The following is a 23,715-nucleotide window of genomic DNA, read 5'->3' as shown; positions in this document are numbered from 1 at the left end:
GTGTAATCAGGTGCTAGTGTTGGTGCTAGTGCAAAAACAAAAATGTGCACCCCGTTAGGTCCCCAGGGCCAGGATTGGGAAACACTGGTCAAGAAAGAGGATGACTCGATACAAGTTCATCCCGTTTGACCTCATCATCATTTCTGAAGTTCGATTTAAATTCAGCCTTGTGTACAAGGACTTATATTGGTTGTTCCCAAAGTCAAATTGCAGCAAACCACTGTTCACTAAGGCCTTTTTGACCTCAGGAGGAGATTTTATCACGAGCATGTCTCAAAATCCTAATCCTCCGATTCTTCCACTTTGTGTAAGCTTGAACTATTAATGAAATCCTGTGATCTGTAACATGCCAACAACAACCCCCCCCCCCCCCCCCCCCCCCCCCGCCACACACCCCCAGTATCTGTCTGTGTGCCACACCAGGCCAGTGCTGTGGATGGGCTGTATGTGTCCCAAACCTCACCCTATTCCTTATAAGCACTGACCAATGCCTTTTATCCAGTGCCATTTGGGATGCAAACATAGACACACTACCCATTAAGGTATTTTTGTTCTCCTTTACTGTAACTGGCCTGGTTGATTGACAGGCGGGGGTAGGCCCAATGGCACATGACCTAGTCAAGGTCAGCCTAAGTGATCAGGCGGGGCTTTGACGTCGACCAAAGTGGACAGCACTAGACCAAGTACACGACACACACTCATCCCAGTTACCGTTGAAGGCAAAATGAAATCGTTTGAGATGATGTGTAGCCTGCGTTAAAGTTAACATTTTAACTGGAAGAAACGTTAACGCACAAAGAGCCAGTGAGGAAGATACTGTTATGCCAGAAATGTCCTAAGATATAGTATAGTAGTTTTCTCTCTGAATTCCATGGAACTTTTTTCATAGAATGGGATTTTAGTAGTACTGTAATGTAGAGGTCGACCGATTTATGATTTTTCAACGCCGATACCGATTATTGGAGGCCCAAAAAGCCGGTACCGATTAATCGGTCGTTTTTTTGTTTTTTTTTTACATTTATTTTATTTATTTATTTGTAATAATGACAATTACAACAATACATTTATTTTAACTTAATATAATGCCGCAAATAAATAATGAAACATGTTCAATATGGTTTAAATAATGCAAAAACAAAGTGTTGTAGAAGAAAGTAAAAGTGCAGTATGTGCCATGTAAAAAAAGTTCCTTGCTCAGAACATGACAACATATGAAAGCTGGTGGTTCCTTTTAACATGAGTCTTCAATATTCCCAGGTAAGAAGTTTTAGGTTGTAGTTATTATAGGAATTATAGGACTATTTCTCTCTATACCATTTGTATTTCATATACCTTTGACTATTGGATGTTCTTATAGGCACTTTAGTATTGCCAGTGTAAGAGTATAGCTTCTGTCCCTCTCCTCGCCCCTACCTGGGCTCGAACCAGGAACACATCGACAACAGCCACCCTCGAAGCATCATTACCCATCGCTCCACAAAAGCCGCGGCCCTTGCAGAGCAAGGGGAACAACTACTTCAAGGTCTCAGAGCGAGTTACTTCACCGATTGAAACGCTATTAGCGCACACCCCGCTAACTAGCTAGCCATTTCACATCGGTTACACCAGCCTAATCTCGGGAGTTGATAGGCTTGAAGTCATAAACGGCTCAATGCTTGAAGCACAGCGAAGAGCTGCTGGCAAACGCACAAAAGTGCTGTTTGAATGAATGCTTACGAGCCTGCTGCTGCCTACCACCGCTCAGTCAGACTGCTCTATCAAATATCAAATCATAGACTTAATTATAACATAATAACACACAGAAATATGAGCCTTAGGTCATTAATATGGTCAAATCCGGAAACTATCATTTTGAAAACAAAACGTTTATTCTTTCAGTGAAATACAGAACCGTTCCGTATTTTATCTAACGGGTGGCATCCATAAGTCTAAATATTCCTGTTGCATTGCACAACCTTCAAAGTTATGTCATAATTACGGAAAATTCTGGCAAATTAGTTTGCAACGAGCCAGGCGGCCCAAACTGTTGCATATACCCTGCCTCTGCATGCAATGAACGCAAGAGAAGTGACACAATTTCCATAGTTTAATATTGCCTGCTAACCTGGATTTCTTTTTACTAAATATGCAGGTTTAAAAAAATATACTTCTGTCTATTGATTTTAAGAAAGGCATTGATGTTTATGGTTAGGTACATTCGTGCAACGATTGTGATTTTTTTCGCAAATGCGCTTTTGTTAAGTCATCCCCCGTTTGGCGAATTTGGTCTTCACACAGTTCGCAACGAACCAGGCGGCCCAAACTGCTGCATATAGCCTGACTCTGTTGCACAGAACGCAAGAGAAGTGACACAATTTCCCTAGTTAAAAGAAATTCATGTTAGCAGGCAATATTAACTAAATATGCAGGTTGAAAAATATATACTTGTGTATTGATTTTAAGAAAGGCATTGATGTTTATGGTTAGGTACACATTGGTGCAATGACATTGCTTTTTTCGAGAATGCGCTTGTTAAATAACCATTTGGCAAAGTAGGCTGTGATTCAATGATAAATTTACAGGCACCACATCGATTATATGCAACGCAGGACAAGCTAGATAAACAAGTAATATCATCAACCATGTGTAGTTAACTAGTGATTATGTTAAGATTGATTGTTTTTTACAAGATACGTTTAATGCTAGCTAGCACCTTACCTTGGCTCCTTGCTGCACTCGCATAACAGGTAGTCAGCGTGCCACGCAGTCTCCTCATGGAGTGCAATGTAATCGGCCATGATCGGTGTCCAAAAATGCCGATTACTGATTATTGTGAAAACTTGAAATCGGCCCCAATTAATCGGCCATTCTGATTAATCGGTCGACCTCTACTGTAATGATACAGTGAGCACACAGGTGTGTGTGATTTTCATATCAGTTGGTTCCATCCCTATCCTCAAGCTCTGCATGGCTTGTGGTTGCACTGACGGGACTCTCCACAGGTGGAGGTTTGACTTGTTTAACAGTGAACAACATTTTACAGTTCCTGTCATGACCCATCTGCAAATCCACCATTGTAGACCAATGGTGTGCAGTCACACCTCAAGGATTTTGGCTGGTCTCATATGAACACCACTGTAACTACGGGATTCTGTCAAATCGTTTAACCACCGCAGAGTGTCTGTATCGTTTTACACTTTTAATTGCTGTCATATTTATGTTGTAAGAAAGGGTGAGGAATGTCTTGCAAAAACAAAGACTATCTTTCTTTTCCCTCGTTCTTTTCAGTGGGATTTCTACAGAGTTATGCATTTGAGGGTTGGGGTTTCATACTGAGCCCAGGGAAATCACTGGATTGTCTGATCATTATAATCACTTAGGAGATACCCTTGTTTACACAGCGGAGACCACTGGTCTATGAACATTTCAGTGCATTCAGTCATTTCCAGCCACAGCAAGGTTCCACCACATAAAAACACAAATGTTCACAAAATCGCAACCTTGATGAAAATTACCTCCAAAAGTTTTACTTTCTCTCATTTATTTATTTATATTATTATTATTATTATTATTATTCTTTTATATAGGAACTTATTCTCCTCCATTAATCCACTGAAGCATTGAGATGGTGGACAAAGGCCTATAGATGTAGGATCTTAATTTGAGCCAGTTTGCTACAGCAGGAAAATAATCCTGCAGCAACAGAAAATGTGAATTATTATGTGAAGTATGATGCACATTTTTGTAAGGGTTTACCATAAAACTTTAATTAATAGCCTATTTGCTTAAATCACTTAACACAACAGGTGCTTATTAGAAACAGGCTTCTATTTGAGCCAGGTGTCTATTTCCTTAATGCACAGCTTTTGCTCATTTGCATAGTTAATTGTTTTATTCCAGCATTCACTTCCAGAATTTTAATCCGTTAACAATTTCCTGCACTGTGTTATCATTTACACACTGTGTTATGTTTCTTTTTTTCTTAGTATGCCTCTATTTCGATTTTTTTTTAAAACCTTTTCCTTGACAATAATTGTTCTCCTCTTTGACTGCATTTTCGGCAGTTCTTACTTTCGCCACTAGAGGGGTGTCGGCAGATTTCCAGGGTCAGTACTCCCGAAGTTATTGACTATTTTTGTGCTTGCTAGTTAGCTAGTAGTTCTCAGCTGTAGGCAGCCAATGGCTAGCAGTTTCTTACTGGCGATAAAAAAACAGATGATTGCCATAATTCTTTAGAGTCATTACTGAATTATTTAATCTAACAAATCAAACATTAAACCTCGTAAAGAATTCATGGTAATTCATGGTAACCTCGTAAACAATTCATTTAGACCCGGCATTTATTTGAAACAGACATTTATTTGCTGAAATGTGTGTTGTTGCCTGGCTATTAAAAGATACAGGCAGCTATTTGAGACTGCGTTTTAAGGTTTACATTTTTCGTAAGGGGAAATCAAGTCTAACATTTCTAAGTGGAAGTTACAATCTTCATAAGCCTTTTTGCAACCTCAAATACACTACACGTTTTAAATTTCCTGCAACTTCTCCTGCAACAGGGCGATCAAATTAAGATCCAACATCTGTTGCTTGTGAAATCTGACATGAAGCCCTATTGCTTGGGGCCTGTTGCTGGGCCTGTGAGTGGAAGGACTGAGCTTAGTATGTAGCTAAGTGAGACCGTTAGAGGTTTTGCCACAGGATCTCAAATTATGATGTATGATTGAAGAAGCAATAAATGAAGTAATATATCTGTATAATATTTTGGCAGTGTGGTCATACAGATGCTGGTATAAGTACAGCAGTGGAGTGTGATGACGGTTAGTCAGATATGATGAAAGTGAGCATTCAGTTTTGATCCTGGCTCCGATTGGTGATGACAGGACTGAGGCCTGAGGTAGGACAGTGACAGATGGGGGCGGGTGTTCAGGCACACAATCTGCGGTCAGGCCCGGGGCATGTGGGTATGTCTTTACTGTCTTTACCCAGGGACCTATGCAGCACAGTAGACCATCTAGATCAGGCCTGGGCAACTCCAGTACCCGGCGGCCTGATCGGTGTCACACCTTTTGCCCCAGTCCCAGCTAACACACCTCCAATAATCAACTAATCACGATCTTCAGTTTAGAATGCAAATAGTTTAAATCAGCTGTGCTCGCTAGGGATGAGGGGGAAAGTGTTGACACCAATCAGTTCCCCCGAGGACTGGAGTTGCCCAGGCCTGGTCTAGACCATGCATCAAACACCATATAGGGATACTTTAAGGGAGATGACTTCCTCATGCTCTTAGGGCTGGTGTTAGATACATTCACTTACCATAGGTCATTAAACCATCACCCCTTAGCTAGCCACGATATCCAGCCTTCCCCCCTCAGGGGCTAGCCAGCTGCATTGTGTGAGAAATTGGGAATATTATTATATATCTGCTTATATACTAGCAATCTGAAACATACTCAGTTCCAAAGCCCCTGAAGGTAGTGGTATGGTATAGATTAGGGGGGGGGGGGGGGGGGGGCTGTGCAGTGTGTAGGTGGTGGGGGCCATTCTGTAAGTGACCCTGTATACAGTAGACATGCTCTTTTTCTGTCTGCCTCTGTGCTGTGCACAGTGTGCTGCCTGTTCCAGGCGGGATTGGGGGATCCTGTATGGCTCAGAAGACTCTCTCTCCCTCCCGTCCCTACCACACTGTCTGGAAGACGAGCCAGTGTTTTGGTGGGAGCTGTGCAGGTGTCGGGTAGGGGACACATCACTAAGGCGACGTATATACAGTACAGTACGGCTTCAGTTAAAGCCGTAGGGAGGGGTGGGGTTTACTATCTTGGCTCCGCAGCCAAGACGGTAAATCCCAAATCACACCACGTTCCAATTGGAATGCTCCGATTCTGTTTCAGTGAGCTGAACCTAGGTATTTTACACAGTGTGAAAGGATCATGAGTACCGTACATACATTATTCATACAGTAAAAAAAAAAAGCCATTTGACTTTGGTTGAGGTCACTCTATGTCCTGGTCTAGTTCTAGAATCTAACGGTCTGAACACAGGAGAGGCCTCAACGCTAATGTCAACATTACAGCAACTCTCTCTCTCTCTCTCTCTCTCTCTCTCTCTCTCTCTCTCTCTCTCGCTCTCTCTTTCTCTCTCTCTCTCTCTCTCTCTGCCAGGGAGCAGTTGTGGGCCATTCGCTGTCGCTCAGCATTATGCCCTGTTCCCTGTGAGGCGTGTCTCTAACAGACATGCCAGCCCGCCGCTCAAGCCTGCCTGAGTGACCCTACTGTAGCAAAGGGTTACCATGGAGATGGTTCGCCAGTGGTCTAGTGGCTGTCTCTGCCGCAGCAGCTGAGGGGCTAGACGACAACACCCTTTCTCACAGGCTATGTTATCTAGCCTTGTCTATCTAGTCCAACCTCATCTATGTGACTACTGGGCCATCCACCCATCCAGCAATGTGTAAAATGTAGGTTACTGTGGAGTTGCTATGTAATCTGTGTGAGTGGCAGGCAATTCTCATTAGCCCTGCCTTGTGTGGATGGGGGGAGTCAGACATTCCAAACAAATGGCTCTTGTTTCACCCCAGCTGCTGATGGGAGATTGCGCAACAACAAGAACACCCCCCCCACAAAAAAAAAAGTGTCTGCTGGAATTGCCAGAATACTGATGCCATTGCTTTGGGCTTTCTAACATTCCCTCCCTCCTTCCCTCCACCCCTTTCTTTCTCTCTCTCTCTCTCTCCACTCCTCTCTTTCTTTCTCCCTCTCCTTTCTTTCTTTCTCTCTCTCTCTCCAGAGCGACAGGCTTCTGGTCAAAGGCGGGAGGATTGTCAATGATGACCAGTCCTTTTATGCTGACATCTACATGGAGGATGGCGTCATTAAGTAAGACACAATGCTTGACCATCACGTCCTCCCGTGCATTTACATCTACATTTTGGTCATTTTACAGATGCTCTTATCCAGAGTGAATTACAGTCAGTGCATTTAACTAAGGTAGGTCATACAACCACATACGACAGTCATTTCAAGTGCCATGCAGATCCAGACAGTGTATAGTGGTGCGTTGCGTGCCGGGCCAGAAGAAAGGCAAAGGGAGTACATTCCTCCCTGCTCTTGGAAGGGCACTCTTTTCCCCCCTTTCCTGTTCCCACTCGATCAGCCTATTAGGCCCTTTGTCCTGTGTGCTCCCAAAGAGGAGCTCTGATAGTTAAATCACCCGCAGGAAGGTTAGAGCTGCATACCAATTAAGCAGGCCGGGCTAGCGTTGACCGGGCTGCTGCTACTGGCGCAGACAGACAGACAGACAGACAGACAGAAACTGCCCTCTCGTCTGTCTGTCTGTCTGTCTGTCTGTCTGTCTGTCTGTCTGTCTGTCTGTCTGTCTGTCTGTCTGTCTGTCTGTCTGTCTGTCTGTCTGTCTGTCTGTCTGTCTGTCTGTCTGTCTGTCTGTCTGTCTGTCTGTCTGTCTGTCTGTCTGCACTGCAGCCCTCCGAAGCTGCTGTTTGACATGCTCTAATGACTGTCATCCAATGTGTAAGGATTGATAGTTTACTAATGTTGCTGGGTCACTGCTAGTGTTTCCATTTGATTACCTTTACTGTACACCAGTCAGCCTTGAGCAAAACTACATTTCTTATGATATGATAATATATTCATTTCAGTTGATTCATTAGCTATTTAGCTGTTCATATCATGAATGTACAGCATTGTGTCGATGATACCCCTGTCCTGACATGGCTTTTCTCCCTTCTAAACGTCCAGGCAGATTGGAGACAACCTGATTGTCCCAGGAGGGATCAAGACCGTCGAGGCCAACGGCAAGATGGTGATCCCCGGTGGCATTGACATCCACACCCATTTCCAGATGCCCTACCGGGGCACCACCACCGTAGATGACTTCTCCCAGGGATCCAAGGCTGCCCTGGCTGGGGGAACCACCATGATCGGTGAGCGGGAGGGAAGGGAGCCACGGAGCATGTGTCTCTCACTGGGGGAGGTGGGTGGGAGGTCTGAGGGTATCACAGTAACAGACAGCAGGGGTCCCATAGGAGGGATTGTTGTGGTTAACTACCCTCGTGACATGGAAAGACTCCTGTGTCAATTACATCCATATTCATTAGGGCAATTCAACCATTTAGACAGAAAGTCTGAATCGTACTGTTTACTGTATGTCCGAAGTTATTATCTGATTTTAGTTAGAGAATTGAGGCAAGATTATAATCCACGCTACTTTGGCCGTGGCAGTGTGAGATTGTAGACAAAACACAGCGTAGCTTGTGAGGGGGCAGCTATGTGGTAGCTTTATCCATTGATGAGGAGAGAGAGCGAGAAAGAGAGAGAAAGCCAGAGCACGAGATAGGGGGGGATAGAGGGGCTCTGATCTCTCCTAAATCAGCTAGTGTGGGCAGCAGTCCAGGGGACCACACAACGGCCGTGGGGAGGAGCGAGGAGGGGCCTGGGGGGGGCGTACGTAGTGAAACACAAGTCCCGTGGAAATAGGCGAGCTGTGAGGGAGGGCATCCCAGCCCAAGTCCCCAAAAAATGGGCCGAACACACAGATGGAACAGCTGGTAGATAGGAATGACTCACTATGATCAACTGGTACTGAACTGTCTGGTGTCTGTGGCCCTGTGAAGGAAGAACTACCTTCATCTCACTCATGTACTCCATTAGCCTATTCATCCCCCCTCCATTCACGTCTGCGACACAGAGTTACAAGCGATGAAGCCTCGGTCAGAGAGTCAACATAGTAAACAACATGTCTTTTCTTGGTTGCTGTTGACTCGAGATCGCGTTATCACACTCAGAGGGATCTGGGGAGATTGGGCGGTCTTTAATTGGATCAGGAAGTGGTCAGGTGGTCAGGGCAGCAGGCTCATATATTACATCAGAGACCAGGGGGCATTTCTCTTCATCTCTTGAGCTGATTTGAGCTGATCTGAGCCTCACACTAAAGTGAACTGTGAAGTCGATGTAACCCAAGCACACACTCAGACATACAGACATTTCCATTGACGTCTGACATTGTATTGAAAGCCACTGGCAGAGGAGACACTGGCATTGTGAGTTATATAACACAAACAGGACAAGCCGCACTAGTAACATCCTGTCTCTCCCTCTGTCTGTCTGTCTGTCTGTCTGTCTGTCTGTCTGTCTGTCTGTCTGTCTGTCTGTCTGTCTGTCTGTCTGTCTGTCTGTCTCTCTCGTTCTCTCTCTCGTTCTCTCTCTCTCTCACTCTCTCGTTCTCTCTCTCTCTCACTCTCTCTCCTACGCTCCCTAATCCATATCTCTCTATGTCGCCTTTCCTCCCTGCCTGCAGTGGACCATGTGATCCCAGAGCCGGGCAACAGTCTAATCGAGGCCTTTGAACAGTGGAGAAGCTGGGCCGATGAAAAGATCTGCTGTGACTACTCCCTCCACGTGGACATCACCCACTGGAACGACAGCGTCAAGCAGGAAGTAGACACACTGCTCAAGGAGAAAGGTAATGACCAGCTTCACACCAACAAGGGGACAGTTGGACAGTATATGGAAATAAAAGTGGATTTGATTTCAGTATACTTGAGATGAAACTCATACACTACCAAAGGGTTAGTTAGGGTGCTGTTTATCACAAATATCTGTCAGTCTGAATATAAACTGGATGGAGAGGATCATGCTTTTGAGGTGAGGATCCATTGGGAATCCTCTTTGGATCCAGACAAAGAGTTAAGCCTCCTTAGAGAAAGTCCCTTAGTGCTGCTGCAGTGTAAGGGTTTACAGTCCTAGGACGGTATCTAGCAGACAGACTGACATTCCGTCGGATGGATGGACAGACAGAAAGGCAGACAGACAGCGCTATTATACCTATTCAAGATGAGCAGGGTTACTACTGGCAGAAGCCATGAAAAGCGATCAGCAGTGGTGGCTTCCTCCTCCTCCTCCTCCTCCTCCTTGTCTCTGGCCCATAATCTCAGTCCGTCCCCCAGCCACAGGCATCCTGGTCCTGGCGTCCAGTCCGCTCCCAGGATCTGTGGTCCATACCTGGCCAAACCCAAACACCACTGTCCATCTGCAGGAGGGTGTGGTCCTCTGAGGGCTGAGGGGACCCTCTGTGGTTTCACGCCCAGCTAGATAACTCAGCCACAGGACAGGGTGGACAGGCCCGTTAGGCCGCCCCAACACAGCCACAGTGTCCAGAGAGCAGAAGACAGGCCTCTTGGGGAATGAATGAATGACATTTTATTTTCGAGTCAAATCGCCAATTCACTCTCTCTCTCTCTCTCTCTTCACTCTTCACTCTTCACTCTTCACTCTTTATTCACTCTTTATTCTCTCTTTATTCTCTCTTTATCTCTCATTTTCTCTCTCACGTTTTTCTCTCTTTCTTTCTTTTTCTCTCTCTTTCTCTCTCTCATTTTTCTCTCTTTTCTCTCTCTCTCTCTCTTTATTCTCTCTTTCTCTCTATCTCTCACGTTTCTCTCTATCTCTCTCTTTTTCTCTCTCTCTCTCTTTCTCTCTCTTTTTTCTCTCTCTCTTTTTTCTCTCTCTCTCTCTCTCTCTCTCTCTCTCTCTCTCTCTCTCTCTCTCTCTCTCTCTCTCTCTCTCTCTCTCTCTCAGGTGTGAACTCTTTCCAGGTCTACATGGCCTATAAGGACTTCTACCAGATGAGCAACAGTGAGGTACAGTATGCTAAATAGTCTACAGCAACATACCATGTTGGTGAGCCCTGCTCGGCTCTGCTTGGCAAGCACGTGGATGACAGTCCCACCAGACTATAATCAATGGAAAAAATGACCATGTCTGCAAATCATGAGGCCTATATGGAGGCACTGTGGTAATGCTAGACTATTTTAAACTAGAGCAGCCCACGCAAGGCTAGTTTAGTCATGTTTGGTGACCACCCAGTAATTGGTAGTTTATTATAGCAGACATCGTGTGGCTTCCTATGTGTGGTCTGGTGTGGGTGGACTGCGACCTTTCACCTTACTGTGTTATATTAATGTTTCTACTATGTTCCATTCATGTTTCTACTATGTTCTATGGATGTGTCTCTACAGCTGTATGAGATCTTTACCTTCCTGGGAGAGATGGGTGGCATTGTGCAGGTCCATGCTGAGAATGGAGAGATCATCGCCGAGGTAACCCACCTGTCACAACAACCACCCACCCCCCTCCTCTCCTCCCTGGCTCGACCTTTGACCTTTATCACAGTGCATCACCATCCAGCCATACTTTGTCCTGTTCCCCCCAGACTAAAAATACTTCCATAGATACTGTATCAAAAGGAAAGGGAAACGGTGAGGTTGAGAGGGGTTAGTGCAGGACACTGACAAGTAATGTGTGGATGCGGTTTATGTTACCCTGTGTTAGGACTGACTGTAGGGTCCTGGGAGGGAGCTGGGTGAACCTTAATAGCTGGTTCTGATTCCCTCCGAGATTTAGAGTGTCTGGGATCTGTCCTGCGGGACTATAAAGCCTGCTTCTTCGCTGTCTGAGCCCCAGTATCATGTCCCAAAGTTACCCCAAAGCTGTCAAGGGTGAATATGAGGGTGAAAACCTCCATACACTCCACCACTCACCACTTTCTCCCAGCCCGGGCATCTCTCCATGCAATGTGTTATTGATGCAGGGTTAGATACTGCCATATGTCTGTTTGTGGTGCTGGTGTGTGTGTGTGTGTGTGTGTGCGTGCGTACGTGCGTGCCTGCGTGCGTGAAGGTGGGCGGGCATGCGGGTGTGTACGCATGTTTGTGTGCCAGAGACTGGGGTGAATTCGGATGAACACGGTTCTGCTGTCTGTCTGTCTGTCTGTCCCACAGGAGCAGGCACGCATGCTGGAGATGGGAATCACTGGACCAGAGGGACACGTGCTGAGCAGGCCAGAGGAGGTGGGAAACTGTACACAATACGTCTGTCTGTGTGTGTGTGTGTCTGTCTGTGTGTGTGTGTGTGTGTGTCAGCAGAATTATGTGGAATCAGTAAGGTACTGAAAAAAAAATGCATTGTTTTGTTTGTTCATTGGAACAAACAAAACAATGTGATACCGCAGCACCACTAACAGAGTGGAACTTGGTCCCATATCAAAGCTGGCATTGCATCAGTGAGCATTTCCAGACTGGGTTACAGCAGAACACAAGTGCACTGGCAATAGGTGAGGTTGCCAGTGCAGGTTTAGTTGAATCTGTTCGTAGACTAATTGATTGTTCTATATGTGTCCGACTGCCTGCCTGTCTGTCCGTCTGCCTGTCTGTCCCTGTCTGCATGCATGCGTGTGTGTCACTGTATCCGTCAATTCCCCCCCATCTAGCTGGAGGCGGAGGCTGTGTTCCGTGCCATCACCATTGCCAGCCAGACCAACTGCCCTCTGTACGTGACCAGGGTCATGAGCAAGAGTGCTGCCGACATCATCTCACAGGCCAGGAAAAAAGGTACACGGGTTCCCAGTGTGGCTGACTGGCATTGTGCTGTAATTAGCATGTCAATCAGGCAGCTGAATGATATATTTGAAAGTCACAGTGAATGCCTGGAAACAATATCCGTATCAGAACACAAGCGCTACATTATGTCCTTGGACCTGCATGGGCCTTGAAAGTAGTGCAACTTCACTGCTGCCTCCGTAAGTCTTCTATTCTGTTGGAGGACAGGAATGCGCCTATATGCCCTTATGTGCCGATTGTGGTGTTTTGGTTCATGCTCTATTTACACCATAGGTCTGGTCTGGTCTAGTAGACAGACCGGATAGAAGATGGCCCGTTTTGAGAAGAATCCCTACCTTATTTCCTGCGGTTCACCGTAGCAAACTGTCAGAAACCTGTCTCCGCCATTCATCACAGAGGAGCAGGGAGAGAGAGCGGGCCTTTTGTGCTTGGCGGAGAGAAAGATGGACACTTTTTGAGGAAGAGGCAGAGAGGGAAAAATGCTGTTTGCATGTCCTCATGTAGGAAGCATGTGAGGGTCGCCTGGCATGGAGATGTGCTCCCAGGAGGCCTTGCTTTCATCACTGGCTGGCCCGTTTCCTCAGTGCTGACATCAGATTTGTCATGTCAGAGCCCAGAGAGAGAAAGAGAGAGAGACTCGCTTGGAGAACATCAGAACTTTACTACAAGCTATTTCAGCTGTTTCGCCAGACCTTTTAGTTAGATTAGATTATTCCTTTAGTTCATGTGTGTTTATTAATGTGGGATCAACCTGGTAAGTGGGAGATTTAGTTAACGAGTGAGTACATTTTCAGGAGGATAAGGTGAGTTGATTTGACGTATTCACACCCTGGGTGACAAACTTTTCCCCAGGTAACGTTGTGTTCGGCGAGCCAATCACGGCCAGCCTCGGGACTGACGGGACACACTATTGGAGCAAGAACTGGGCCAAGGCCGCCTCCTTTGTGACATCACCCCCCCTCAGCCCGGACCCCACCACCCCAGACTACCTGAACACGTTACTGGCCAGGTAAAGAGCGCCCCCTATTGACTGAATAACACTACACTAACCTCACCTGTCCACGCTGCATCTGTCCTGTATGTGCTCTATGCAGCGGCGGATTTAGGTATAGGCGACATGTGCAGCCGCCCAGGGCGGCATCTTGCCGGGGGCCAAAAAATTGTGCGATCGATTTTCTAACGCTCATTTATTTGCACGTCACGTCAATGATATCATGTCACCGTGTGGGACTGTGGGTCAATTAACCTTGTCGGAGTGGGCGCCCTGATTCTAGTTTGTTAGGCAGGCTACTGCCTGGGAAGGTCTCTGGGGAGGGGGGCGGGGCTAGGTTGACCTCGGGTCTCCCCACTGGAAGCCAGAGGTAGGCGGGGCGGGGGAATCTATCAAATAGCGCGTCTCTAACTTTGTACAGTACTAATGCAATTAGTCAAATCAGTCTAACTACGAAATGCGACCAAATAAACCACAATTCATTCATAATACTGTGAATATATAGTTTCACAGACATATTGTTGCTGAAGGGGGGGGGGGGGGTTCGCCCTGGGAGCCATACAAGCTAGAACGCCACTGGCTCTATGACTTCATCCATCGCAAGCTGAAAGAGTTCTGGAAGTGCTTCCAACCTCATGATAGATAGTCTGATGGTTGCACAAGTGGGACTGTTTGTCTGCTAGGAAAGTTTGAGTGCTCTGTAAGAACGGGAAGACATCGATAACTGATTGGAGGAGACCTTGGCACTTGATTCAGAGTAATCCATCTACTTTGCCTGCGCTACTCCAGCTAATTGTGAACTTTTCCAGCTTTTCTATGTCGGATAAACTGAAGGGCTCACAAATCACCAGCTGAAGCAAATCACAGCTAAAGCAAATCTGACAGGTCATAAGCAGTACCTGTCTGAGTTTACTATTTTTAAACATCTCTCTCTCTCTCTCTCTCTCTCTCCCTCTCTCCCCCTCCCAGTGGTGACCTGAACGTGACTGGCAGTGCCCACTGCACCTTCAGCGTGGCCCAGAAGGCCATAGGGAAGGATGACTTCACTCAGATCCCTGAGGGCGTGAACGGAGTGGAGGAGAGGATGTCCCTCATCTGGGACAAGGCTGTGGTGAGGATGAGAGGATGACTGGACAACTATCTGCATGGCACGTGTCTATCTCTCTCTTTCTTTGGCTGCGTCTCAAATGGCACTCTATTCCCTTTATAAGGCCCATATAGCCCTCATCAAGAGAAGTGCACCTTTGTTGGGAATAGAGTGCCGTTAGCTTCACTACCTCTCACCGACCCTTTCTTTACCTTGCTCCCTCTAACCCTCTTAGCTACTCTCTAAGTACCCCACTCCTTGAAATTCCACAGTTCACCGCAGTTTCTCCTTTCTCCTCTTCCCTAATCCATCCGGTAGTGTGGTTTTGTGTTTCTGTGAGTGCTCTTGTTTTCTCTCTCTATCTCTGGATCTGTCCCCCCAGCCGTTCACCCTGCTTGGAACAGTATAGATCTCTTCTTTTTCTCATTCTCGTTCTTGCTCTTTCATGTACAAACAGACTTTGGTTTGTATTTATGGACAGCTGTGTTATGAATGAAAAGTTATGGTGCAGCTTTGCCTCTGAAATTCGGATGAATTATTCACACTTAAGTCTCCCTTCAGGCAAAAACACATGGTCTCGGCACTAGCATTGACAGGAGCTTGTGTGTGTTTGTGTGTGTGTTTGTGTGTGCGTGCGCATGTGTGTTCTCGCGTGAGACTACAAGAGTGCCACTGCCCACCAGTCAGCTGCAAAAGCATCTTTGTTTAGCTAGCATTTCACCGTTAGCATTTCTTCCGGCTCACTCAGACCACCGGCAAGATGGACGAGAACATGTTTGTTGCCGTGACGAGCACCAACGCCGCCAAGATCCTGAACCTGTACCCCCGTAAAGGCCGGGTTGCCGTGGGCTCCGACGCCGACCTGGTCATCTGGGACTCGGACGCTGTCCGCACCATCACCGCCAAGACGCACAACTCGGTAAGAGGTCAAAGGTCAAAGGCTTTACGGTCCCAGAGGGAAAGTGTTTTTGCAACATCTGTCAAATACATAAAAACGTACAATGACAGTTGACATGGACTACGTAGGCAAATACATAAGGAGGTACACTGAATGCAAGGGACTGAATACACCAAAGTTGAATAGACACTCATATAGGCAACATTTCAGTCACAATGGTCAATGAGCTTAAAGTCCATTTCACTTTTCATTGTAGCAGTCAGCACTCATCAAGGACATTCAGGTCACTGTGGTTTAACAGGGCATGGAGGAGGAGTGTCTTTGACTTTCTACTACCACAGATGTTCTGACAAACATTATAGCAGGCCTGGTGAGCTCTGGCTGGTGGTCATTGTGGACATTCAGATCTGCGTAGCTGCAAAGGTAACATGGTTTTCCAGAGGAGTGTGAGACAGCGAGAGAGCGAGAGAGAAAGAGAGAGAAAAGCGCTGGCCTGCTTCCAGTGACAGTTCAGTTCCTCCTAAAATAACTCCCTGTAGACGTCCACAGCTACTAAAGCGCACACCATTGGCCCTCACTATCCACCATTACTGCTGCTGGAGAGAGACCTCTTAGAATGCTGGGGTTGATGAATGCGGCTGAGGAGAGAGAGGAGATGTTACTGTTGTAGGAAAACAAAACAATGTTTCGCCCTTTTTCTTAGCCGTACTCCTCTCAAAGGCAATACTTCACTATGTTCGAGGGGGAAAAATCATATTCATTTTTCAAATAATTGGTTTTGAGGTCGTTTTTATGTTAGCTAACCATGTTATCCATTGCCGTGAGCAGCCACCACTGTGTGTTGTTCAGCAAGAAAAGAGCTCATCTCTCTTGTCCCTCGTCCCTAATCACAAGGACAGGAAGTGATGCGTGGATCACACAGGAGCCCAGAGAATACAGAGCAGTACAGGGTTAAACAGAGGATGTGTCCACTCAGGATATCAAGCCTTCTGGACTTCCTCCTGCAGGCACAGAGAGTGAGGGAACGAGAGACAGACCTATTGGAAAAGCAGCGGAGTCCGATGAAGAGGTATGGAAAGAAAGAAAAACAGAGAGAGAGAGAGAGAGAGAGAACGAAAAAAGAGAGGGAGAGAAAGAAAGAGCTAGAAAAAGATTGGACATGTTTTCAGTGACTTTTCCATTTGTAGAAAAGATACAGCGAGACCAAAGGTTCTTACAGAATGATGTCACCTTCTCATTTCTTGTGTGTAGCCCCTCCAGACAACAGAACAGCACACAAGAACACATAACATAAGAACAGGGGCTCCTGCCCATGTTATTAATAGCTACAGTGATCTATTGTACACAGTAGTTCAGTGCTTTATACCATTTATATCTGTGTATCCCTCCCTCCTTAGTAAATACAAGTATCCTCAGTTATCTGAAATGTTTTGATCTGGTTAGCTTTGTTTATGTTGTTGCACAGAGAGCCAGGCCATGACATCATACTTGGCAGGCCTTATGTCCTGTCCTGGGCTGAATCTGGAACACGCTAAAACACCAGGGCCGTGTGCACAGGAACAAACTGACAATAGGGGTGGGTGGGGCAACAGATCGCAAACCACTATGTACAGGGAGAGACAGAACGATAGATGGAGGAAGAGAGTTTAGTGGCAGGAGAATAGAGGGAGGGGGAAATGGATCAGGGAGAACGAGCGAGAGTGAAAGACAGTAGGAAAAAAATGGGAGAGAAAGTGAGACAGAGCGAAGGAAAGAGAGAAAGTGCTAGAAAGAGAGAGAACGGGTAGAGAGAGTGATGCTTGGATTCATTAGCCCCAGCTGTGCGAAGGCAGCTGTTTGTCTTTGTATGCCAAATAGAGGCGTATGAGAAACAGACCGACTGGATGATGAGGAATGAAGAGGAGGAGGAGCGGGAGGGTTATTGCTCTCTCTTCTCGCACAGATGTTGTTAATTAAGGCAGGACCCTGGTCTCATCTCTACAGAGACGGCCTGCCCAGCCGCCTGCCAACCCGCCTCCTCTTTTCATCTGTCCTCCCAGCCAAACTGGGCCTGTGTGTCCATGACTCCACTCATCTCTGCCTCAATAGGCTCTCTGTCTCAAAACAACACATAGAATTGACAAACAAATTGACAAACAAACAAACCAAAACAACGGCAAAGTCTTCTCATGATTTGTTGATTTCAAAAAAGCTTTAGACTTAATTTGGCATGAAGGTCTGCTATACAAACTGATGGAAGGTGCTGTTGGGGGAAAAACATACAACGTTATAAAATCCATGTACACAAACAACTAGAGTGCGGTTAAAATTGGCAAAAAACACACATTTCTTTCCACAGGGCTGTGGGGTGAGACAGGGATGCAGCTTAAGCCCCACCATCTTCAATATGTATATCAACGAATTGGCGAGGGCACTAGAATAGTCTGCAGCACCCGGCCTCATCCTACTAGAATCAAATGTCTACTGTTTGCTGATGATCTGGTGCTTCTGTCCCCAACCAATGAGGGCCTACAGCAGCACCTAGATCTTCTGCAAAGATTCTGTCAGACCTGGGTCTGACAAAGCTGTGAACGAGCTGAGAGACAAGGCAAGAACGGCCTTCATCAAAAAGAAGATAACATCTGACATACCAATATGTGAGGTCTGTGGTCTGCTCACCAACCAAGAATTCACCAAATGGGACAAACAAATTGAGACTCTGCATGCAGAATTCTGAAAAAATATAATCCGTGTACAACGTAAAACACCAAATGATGCATGCAGAGAAGAATTAGGCCGATACCTGCTAATGATCAAAATCCAGAAAAGAGACGTTAAATTCTACAACCACCTAAAAGGAAGTGATTCCCAAACCTTCCATAACAAAGCCATCACCTACAAAGAGATGAACCTGGAGAAGAGTCCCCTAAGCAAGCTGGTCCTGAGGCTCTGTTCACAAACACAAACACACCCCACAGAGCCCCAGGACAGCAACACAATTAGACTCAACCAAATCATAAGAAAACAAAAAGATTATTACTTGACACATTGGAAAGAATTAACAAACAAAAAAGAGCAAACTAGAATGCTATTTGACCCTAAACAGAGAGTACACAGTGGCAGAATACCTGACCATTGTGACTGACCCAAACTTAAGGAAAGCTTTGACTATGTACAGACTCAGTGAGCATAGCCTTGCTTTTGAGAAAGGCCGCCGTAGGCAGACCTGGCTCTCAAGAGAAGACCGGCTATGTGCACACTGCCCACAAAATGAGGTGGGAACTGAGCTGCACTTCCTAACCTCTTGCTCAGTGTATGACCATATTAGAGACACATATTTCCCTCACATTACACAGATCCACAAAGAATTTGAAAACAAACCCAATTTTGATAAACTCCCATTTCTACTGGGTGAAATACCACAGTGTGCCATCACAGCAGCAAGATTTATGACCTCCTGCCACAAGAAAACCGCAAACAGTGAAGAACAAACACCATTGTAAATACAACCCATATTTATGTTTATTTATTTTCCCTTTTGTACTTTAACTATTTACACATAATATGACATTTGAAATGTCTTTTATTCTTTTGGAACTTTTGTGATTGTAATGTTTAATGTTCATTTTAATTGTTCATTTCACTTGTGTTTATTGTCTAGTTCACTTGCTTTGGCAATGTTAACGTATGTTTCCCCATGCCAATAAGAGGCTTGAATTGAATTGAATTGAATTGAATTGAAATTGAATGGCCTCTCGTCAGACCAGTTTAATGAGCAAAACATCCAAGTCTGGTTAGCTTTAGTGGAATTTGCCATCTCTATCGGCTCATAATGTGGTGCGTAGCCATGAGGTCATGCGTTTCAGAGTCCCTGTTTATTTTGCCGTACTTGACCATCTCAGTCCACAAAGACACATTGATGTAAACTCATGTAAACTCCTCGGCTCCATTTGCTTCAGACGAGTGACTAATGTCAGACTGCAGAAAACTGGAAATAGTTGCGTTTACGTTGGAGCCGGATGCTTCTGCACCGCTGTACTGTCATTTCCTCAGTTTGGTATCTCCCGAGAGAGAGGTCCTGCAGCTGCTCATCATTTGTATTACTGGGTTGTGCTTGTGAATGGCTAAAGTTAGGTAGTCTCTACAGTAAGGCAGCATAACGGACTGTACTAACTGGGGTGCAACAGGGGGGGAAGCAGGCTCGAGAAATCTAAAGTTTTTTTGTTGTTGTGATTTTGTCCTCTCTTTTGTTGGCCTAACACCAGTGATCATAGACATACAATATCAGTTGAAGTATAATGTGTGTGTGTGTGTGTGTGTGTGTTTTCCAGGCTGCTGAGTTCAATGTGTTTGAGGGCATGGAGCTGCGTGGTGCCCCCTCGGTGGTGATTTGCCAGGGGAAGCTGGTGCTGGAAGATGGGAACCTGCACGCCATCTCCGGGGTCGGTCGCTTCATCCCATGTACCCCCTTCCCAGACTTTGCCTACAAGCGCGTCAAGGCCAGGAAGCAGGTAAAAGATGCTAGCCTCTCTCTCCTTTCTCCTGTCTAGTCAGAATCTACTGTACTCTAAGGCTGTGTTGACACAGGCATCCCAATTCTGATCTTTTGACCAATTATGGGCTAAAAGATCTGATCTGATTAGTCTAAAGACCAATTAGTGGCAAAATATCAGAATTGGGCTACCTGTGTAGACACAGCCTAAGTCTGTCTCCCCTTTATAAAAGTATTAAACAATATACAAGTATTTCCAATTAACATATTCCCAACTCTTCAGTTCTGTCTTAGAATATGTTTTATGTGGATTGTTTGTTACATGCCAGAGTGTTGCTATGTGACACTGAGCCAAGGTAAAGGACTGTGTGGACTGTGAGGTATGTGAGGCAGTGGAGGCTGCTGAGGGGAGGACGGCTCATAATAATGGCTGGAATTGAGTGAAAGGAATGGTATCAACACATGAACAAAAAAATACCAGTCCTTGATACCGTACCATTAACTACATTTCGGACATTATCATGAGTCGTTCTTCCCCTCAGCAGCCTCCACTGATATGAGGTGTATGAAGTACAGTATGTGAAGACTGCAAGGTCTGTGAGGTCCGCGAGTTGCGGACATCTGGAAGTGTTTTCTCAGTGGTTAGGGATTAATCAGGACTAATCTGATGTAGAGCTGAGATGAGCCATCCAGAACCCACAAACATGGAAGATGTCAGTGCGGCTTTACTTTCAAGGCAGTTTAGCTTTACGCGAATGCATACTGCTGCTGTGGCTCAGCCTATGCCACACATCATCAGACATGCCATCAATCTCAATGTACATACTGAAATGGTAATCCAGAGCAGTGTGTTCAATGGAGACCGATTGCACTCAGATATCTCAGCTGTTTTCACACCAACCTGTACCGAAATCTCTATCGCACTCCACACTGCCCTTTCCCACCTGGACAAAAGGAGCACCTATGTGAGAATGCTGTTCATTGACTACAGCTCAGCGTTCACCACCATAGTGCCCACAAAGCTCATCACTAAGCTAAGGACCCTGGGACTAAACACCTCCCTCTGCAACTGGATCCTGGACTTCCTGACGGGCCGCCCCCAGGTGGTGAGGGTAGGTAACAACACATCTGCCACGCTGATTCTCAACACTGAGGCCCCTCAGGGGTGCGTGCTCAGTCCCCTCCTGTACTCCCTGTTCACCCACGTCTGCGTGGCCAAGCACGACTCCAACACCATCGTTAAGTTTGCTGACGACACAATGATGGTAGGCCTGATCACCGACAATGATGAGACAGCCTATAGGGGGGAGGTCAGAGACCTGGCAATGTGGTGCCAGGACAACAACCTCTCCCTCAATGTGAGCAAGACAAAGGAGCTGATCGGGGACTACAGGAAAAGGAAGGCTGAACAGGTCCCCCATTAACATCGATGCGGCTGTACCGGAGCGGGTCGAGAATTTCAAGTTCCTTGGTGTTCACATCACCAACAAACTATCATGGTCCAAACACACCAAGACAGTCGTGAAGAGGGCACGACAACACCTTTTCCCTCTCAGGAGACTGAAAAGTTTGTTACCACACGGCAAGCGGAACCGGAGCGTCAAGTCTAGGACCAAAAGGCTCCTTAACAGCTTCTTCCTCCAAGCCATAAAACTGCTGAACAATTAATCAAATGGCCACCCGGACTATTTACATTGACCCCACCCACCCCCCACCCACCCACCCTTTGTTTTTACACTGCTGCTACTCGCTGTTTATTATCTATGCCTAGTCACTTTACCTCTACCCACATGTACAAATTACCCCAACTAACCTGTACCCCCGCACACTGACTCAGTACTGTCCTTCCCTGTATATATTCCCTTGTTATTGTTATTTTATTGTGTTACTTTTATTTTATTTTTTATTTGGTAAGTATTTTCTTAACTCTATTTCTTGAACTGCATTGTTGGTTAAGGGCTTGTAAGTAAGCATTTCACGGTAAGGTTGTGTTCGGCTCATGTGACAAATAACATTTGATTTGATTATGTACACAAAGGACGTCTGTCCTCTTGTCGCACTGGTATCAGCTATAACAGCAATACGTTATGGGCTGGATGCATGTCTGTCTGTCTGTGTCTAGGCTTTGGGGGCATAATAGGAGGTCTGTCTCCCCAATTGGAAGGCACAAGATAAAAATAGCATTCAGAGTGTGTAACGCAGATGGGAATTGCCAGAAAATGCGGTAATGGTGTCTTAACTACCTCTCTGGGTGATCTCACGTATCCATTTGATGTAGGTGCTGGGGAATGGGGGGATGGAACAAGGGGATGGGGATGTTTGAGAGAGAAGTATTACGTCAGCCTTGAGGGTTCATCTCAGGGGCGTTGGCTGTTGGCTGTGGGTTGTATACTGTAACGACTGACTGCCAGTTGTAGCAGGGATACGATGTGTCCATAGGAGTACTCCTGGTGTTGGTGGATACTCAACTTTATGACCAGAATATAGAGATGTTTCTTTGGTGAGACCTCTTGTATTAATACAATGTTGATCTTGGTGGCAGTTAGTGTTTTCTGATGCTGCTACACTCTTTGGGAAAAAAAAAGGTTCCATCTAGAACCTGACAGAGTTCTTTGGCTGTTCCCATAGGCGAACCCTTTAAAGAACCCTTTTTGGTTCCAAGTATATCCCTTTTGAGTTTCATGTAGAACCCTCTCCACAGAGGGTTCTACATGGAACCAAAAAGGGTTCTACCTGGAACCAAAAAGGGTTATCCTATGGGGACAGCCGAAGAACCTTTTTGGAACTATTTTTTTTCTAAGAGTGTAGCTCAGCTTCCAGGAATTCCTTAGTCACATAATCCTAGGACAGAGGACAGAAGCTTGCATGTCAAATAAGAACACAGTGTCTCAGTCTGCAGTGCGTCTGTCTGTCAGTAAATCTGGAAGTGCTTTCCTTAGGAAAACACCGGGGGAAATATGCATTTTGATTCAGGCACAACGCATTCTACAAACAAACCCATGAATCAAATTATAAACAGGCATTGTCTTGGAGAACTGTTGTGAAGTTACCAACAGAAATGATACCCTATTCATTTCTCTTTCTCTCCTTCTTTATCTCGATCCCTCCTTCTTCCTCTCTCTTTCTCTTCCTCTCCTCTCCACTCCCCCCCCCCTCCTTCTCCCCCCTCCCCCCTCCCCCCTCTCTCTCAGCTGGCAGTCCTGCGGGCAGTGCCCAGGGGCATGTATGATGGCCCCGTGTCTGACTTCTCGCCCATGTCCCGTGGCGGTACCCCCTCAGCGTCTGCCCGCACCTCCCCCACCAAGCAGCCCGTGAGGAACCTCCACCACTCGGCCTTTAGCTTAGCAGGTAACCCTGCACAACGCGGTGAGCTTCAGCAACCTTTTAATTTACCCATCTGTCTTCCCATACCTTGCCGTCATAGGAAGTACCAGGAACCTGACACACACGCTCAACAACAGTCAACATTGACACATTACAATGCAATTCACTCTTGATATGTTGCCATGGTCGACTTTGCCATTTGTCTGCGGAATATTAAATGGCCTTCAGGGGAAATCTGACATTTTACCATAATCACATTTTCTGCCTTCATGATTTGTTTGAGGTAACAAATGCACACAGCACAAGACATTTGTCCTTCAGCCATCTTGGTACTTCCAGACAGGGCTCTATATGTTTCTCAAGTCTTTTTGTTATCTGTTTTTTGTGTGTTTTTTTTTAATTTTTTTACATTGATTGATTTAATTCATTTCAGCTTGATGCAGCTTTGTCTTGGTTCTCTCTCTCTCCCTCTCTCTGTATGCATCTTAATTCAACCACAGTATGTTCTAAGAAATATCTGTAGGCATCTTAATTCAACCACAGTATGTTCTAAGAAATA

At 45.8% G+C, this 23,715-nt stretch overlaps 1 protein-coding gene across 4 annotated transcripts in view; it reads left to right on the top strand.

Annotated features, from left to right (window-relative positions):
* Positions 1-23,715, top strand: part of LOC115148541 (dihydropyrimidinase-related protein 3) — a 35,232-nt gene that overhangs the window by 8,644 nt on the left and 2,873 nt on the right. For 2 of the 4 annotated variants that reach the window (XM_029690506.1, XM_029690508.1), the window contains exons 2-13: positions 6,760-6,848; positions 7,728-7,912; positions 9,286-9,450; positions 10,566-10,627; positions 11,006-11,086; positions 11,768-11,836; positions 12,256-12,376; positions 13,238-13,394; positions 14,346-14,487; positions 15,212-15,382; positions 19,672-19,851; positions 23,024-23,180. In XM_029690506.1, the coding sequence (XP_029546366.1) occupies positions 6,760-6,848; positions 7,728-7,912; positions 9,286-9,450; positions 10,566-10,627; positions 11,006-11,086; positions 11,768-11,836; positions 12,256-12,376; positions 13,238-13,394; positions 14,346-14,487; positions 15,212-15,382; positions 19,672-19,851; positions 23,024-23,180 (1,579 nt within the window). Of the gene's footprint in view, positions 1-6,759; positions 6,849-7,727; positions 7,913-9,285; positions 9,451-10,565; positions 10,628-11,005; positions 11,087-11,767; positions 11,837-12,255; positions 12,377-13,237; positions 13,395-14,345; positions 14,488-15,211; positions 15,383-19,671; positions 19,852-23,023; positions 23,199-23,715 lie in introns of all 4 variants that reach the window. The other 2 variants (XM_029690505.1, XM_029690507.1) reach the window with 1 other exon arrangement.

The sequence above is a fragment of the Salmo trutta genome, chromosome 15 (assembly GCF_901001165.1).
Source record: "Salmo trutta chromosome 15, fSalTru1.1, whole genome shotgun sequence".
NCBI classification, from domain to species: domain Eukaryota; kingdom Metazoa; phylum Chordata; class Actinopteri; order Salmoniformes; family Salmonidae; genus Salmo; species Salmo trutta.
This window is presented reverse-complemented; position numbering and strand designations above follow the sequence as displayed.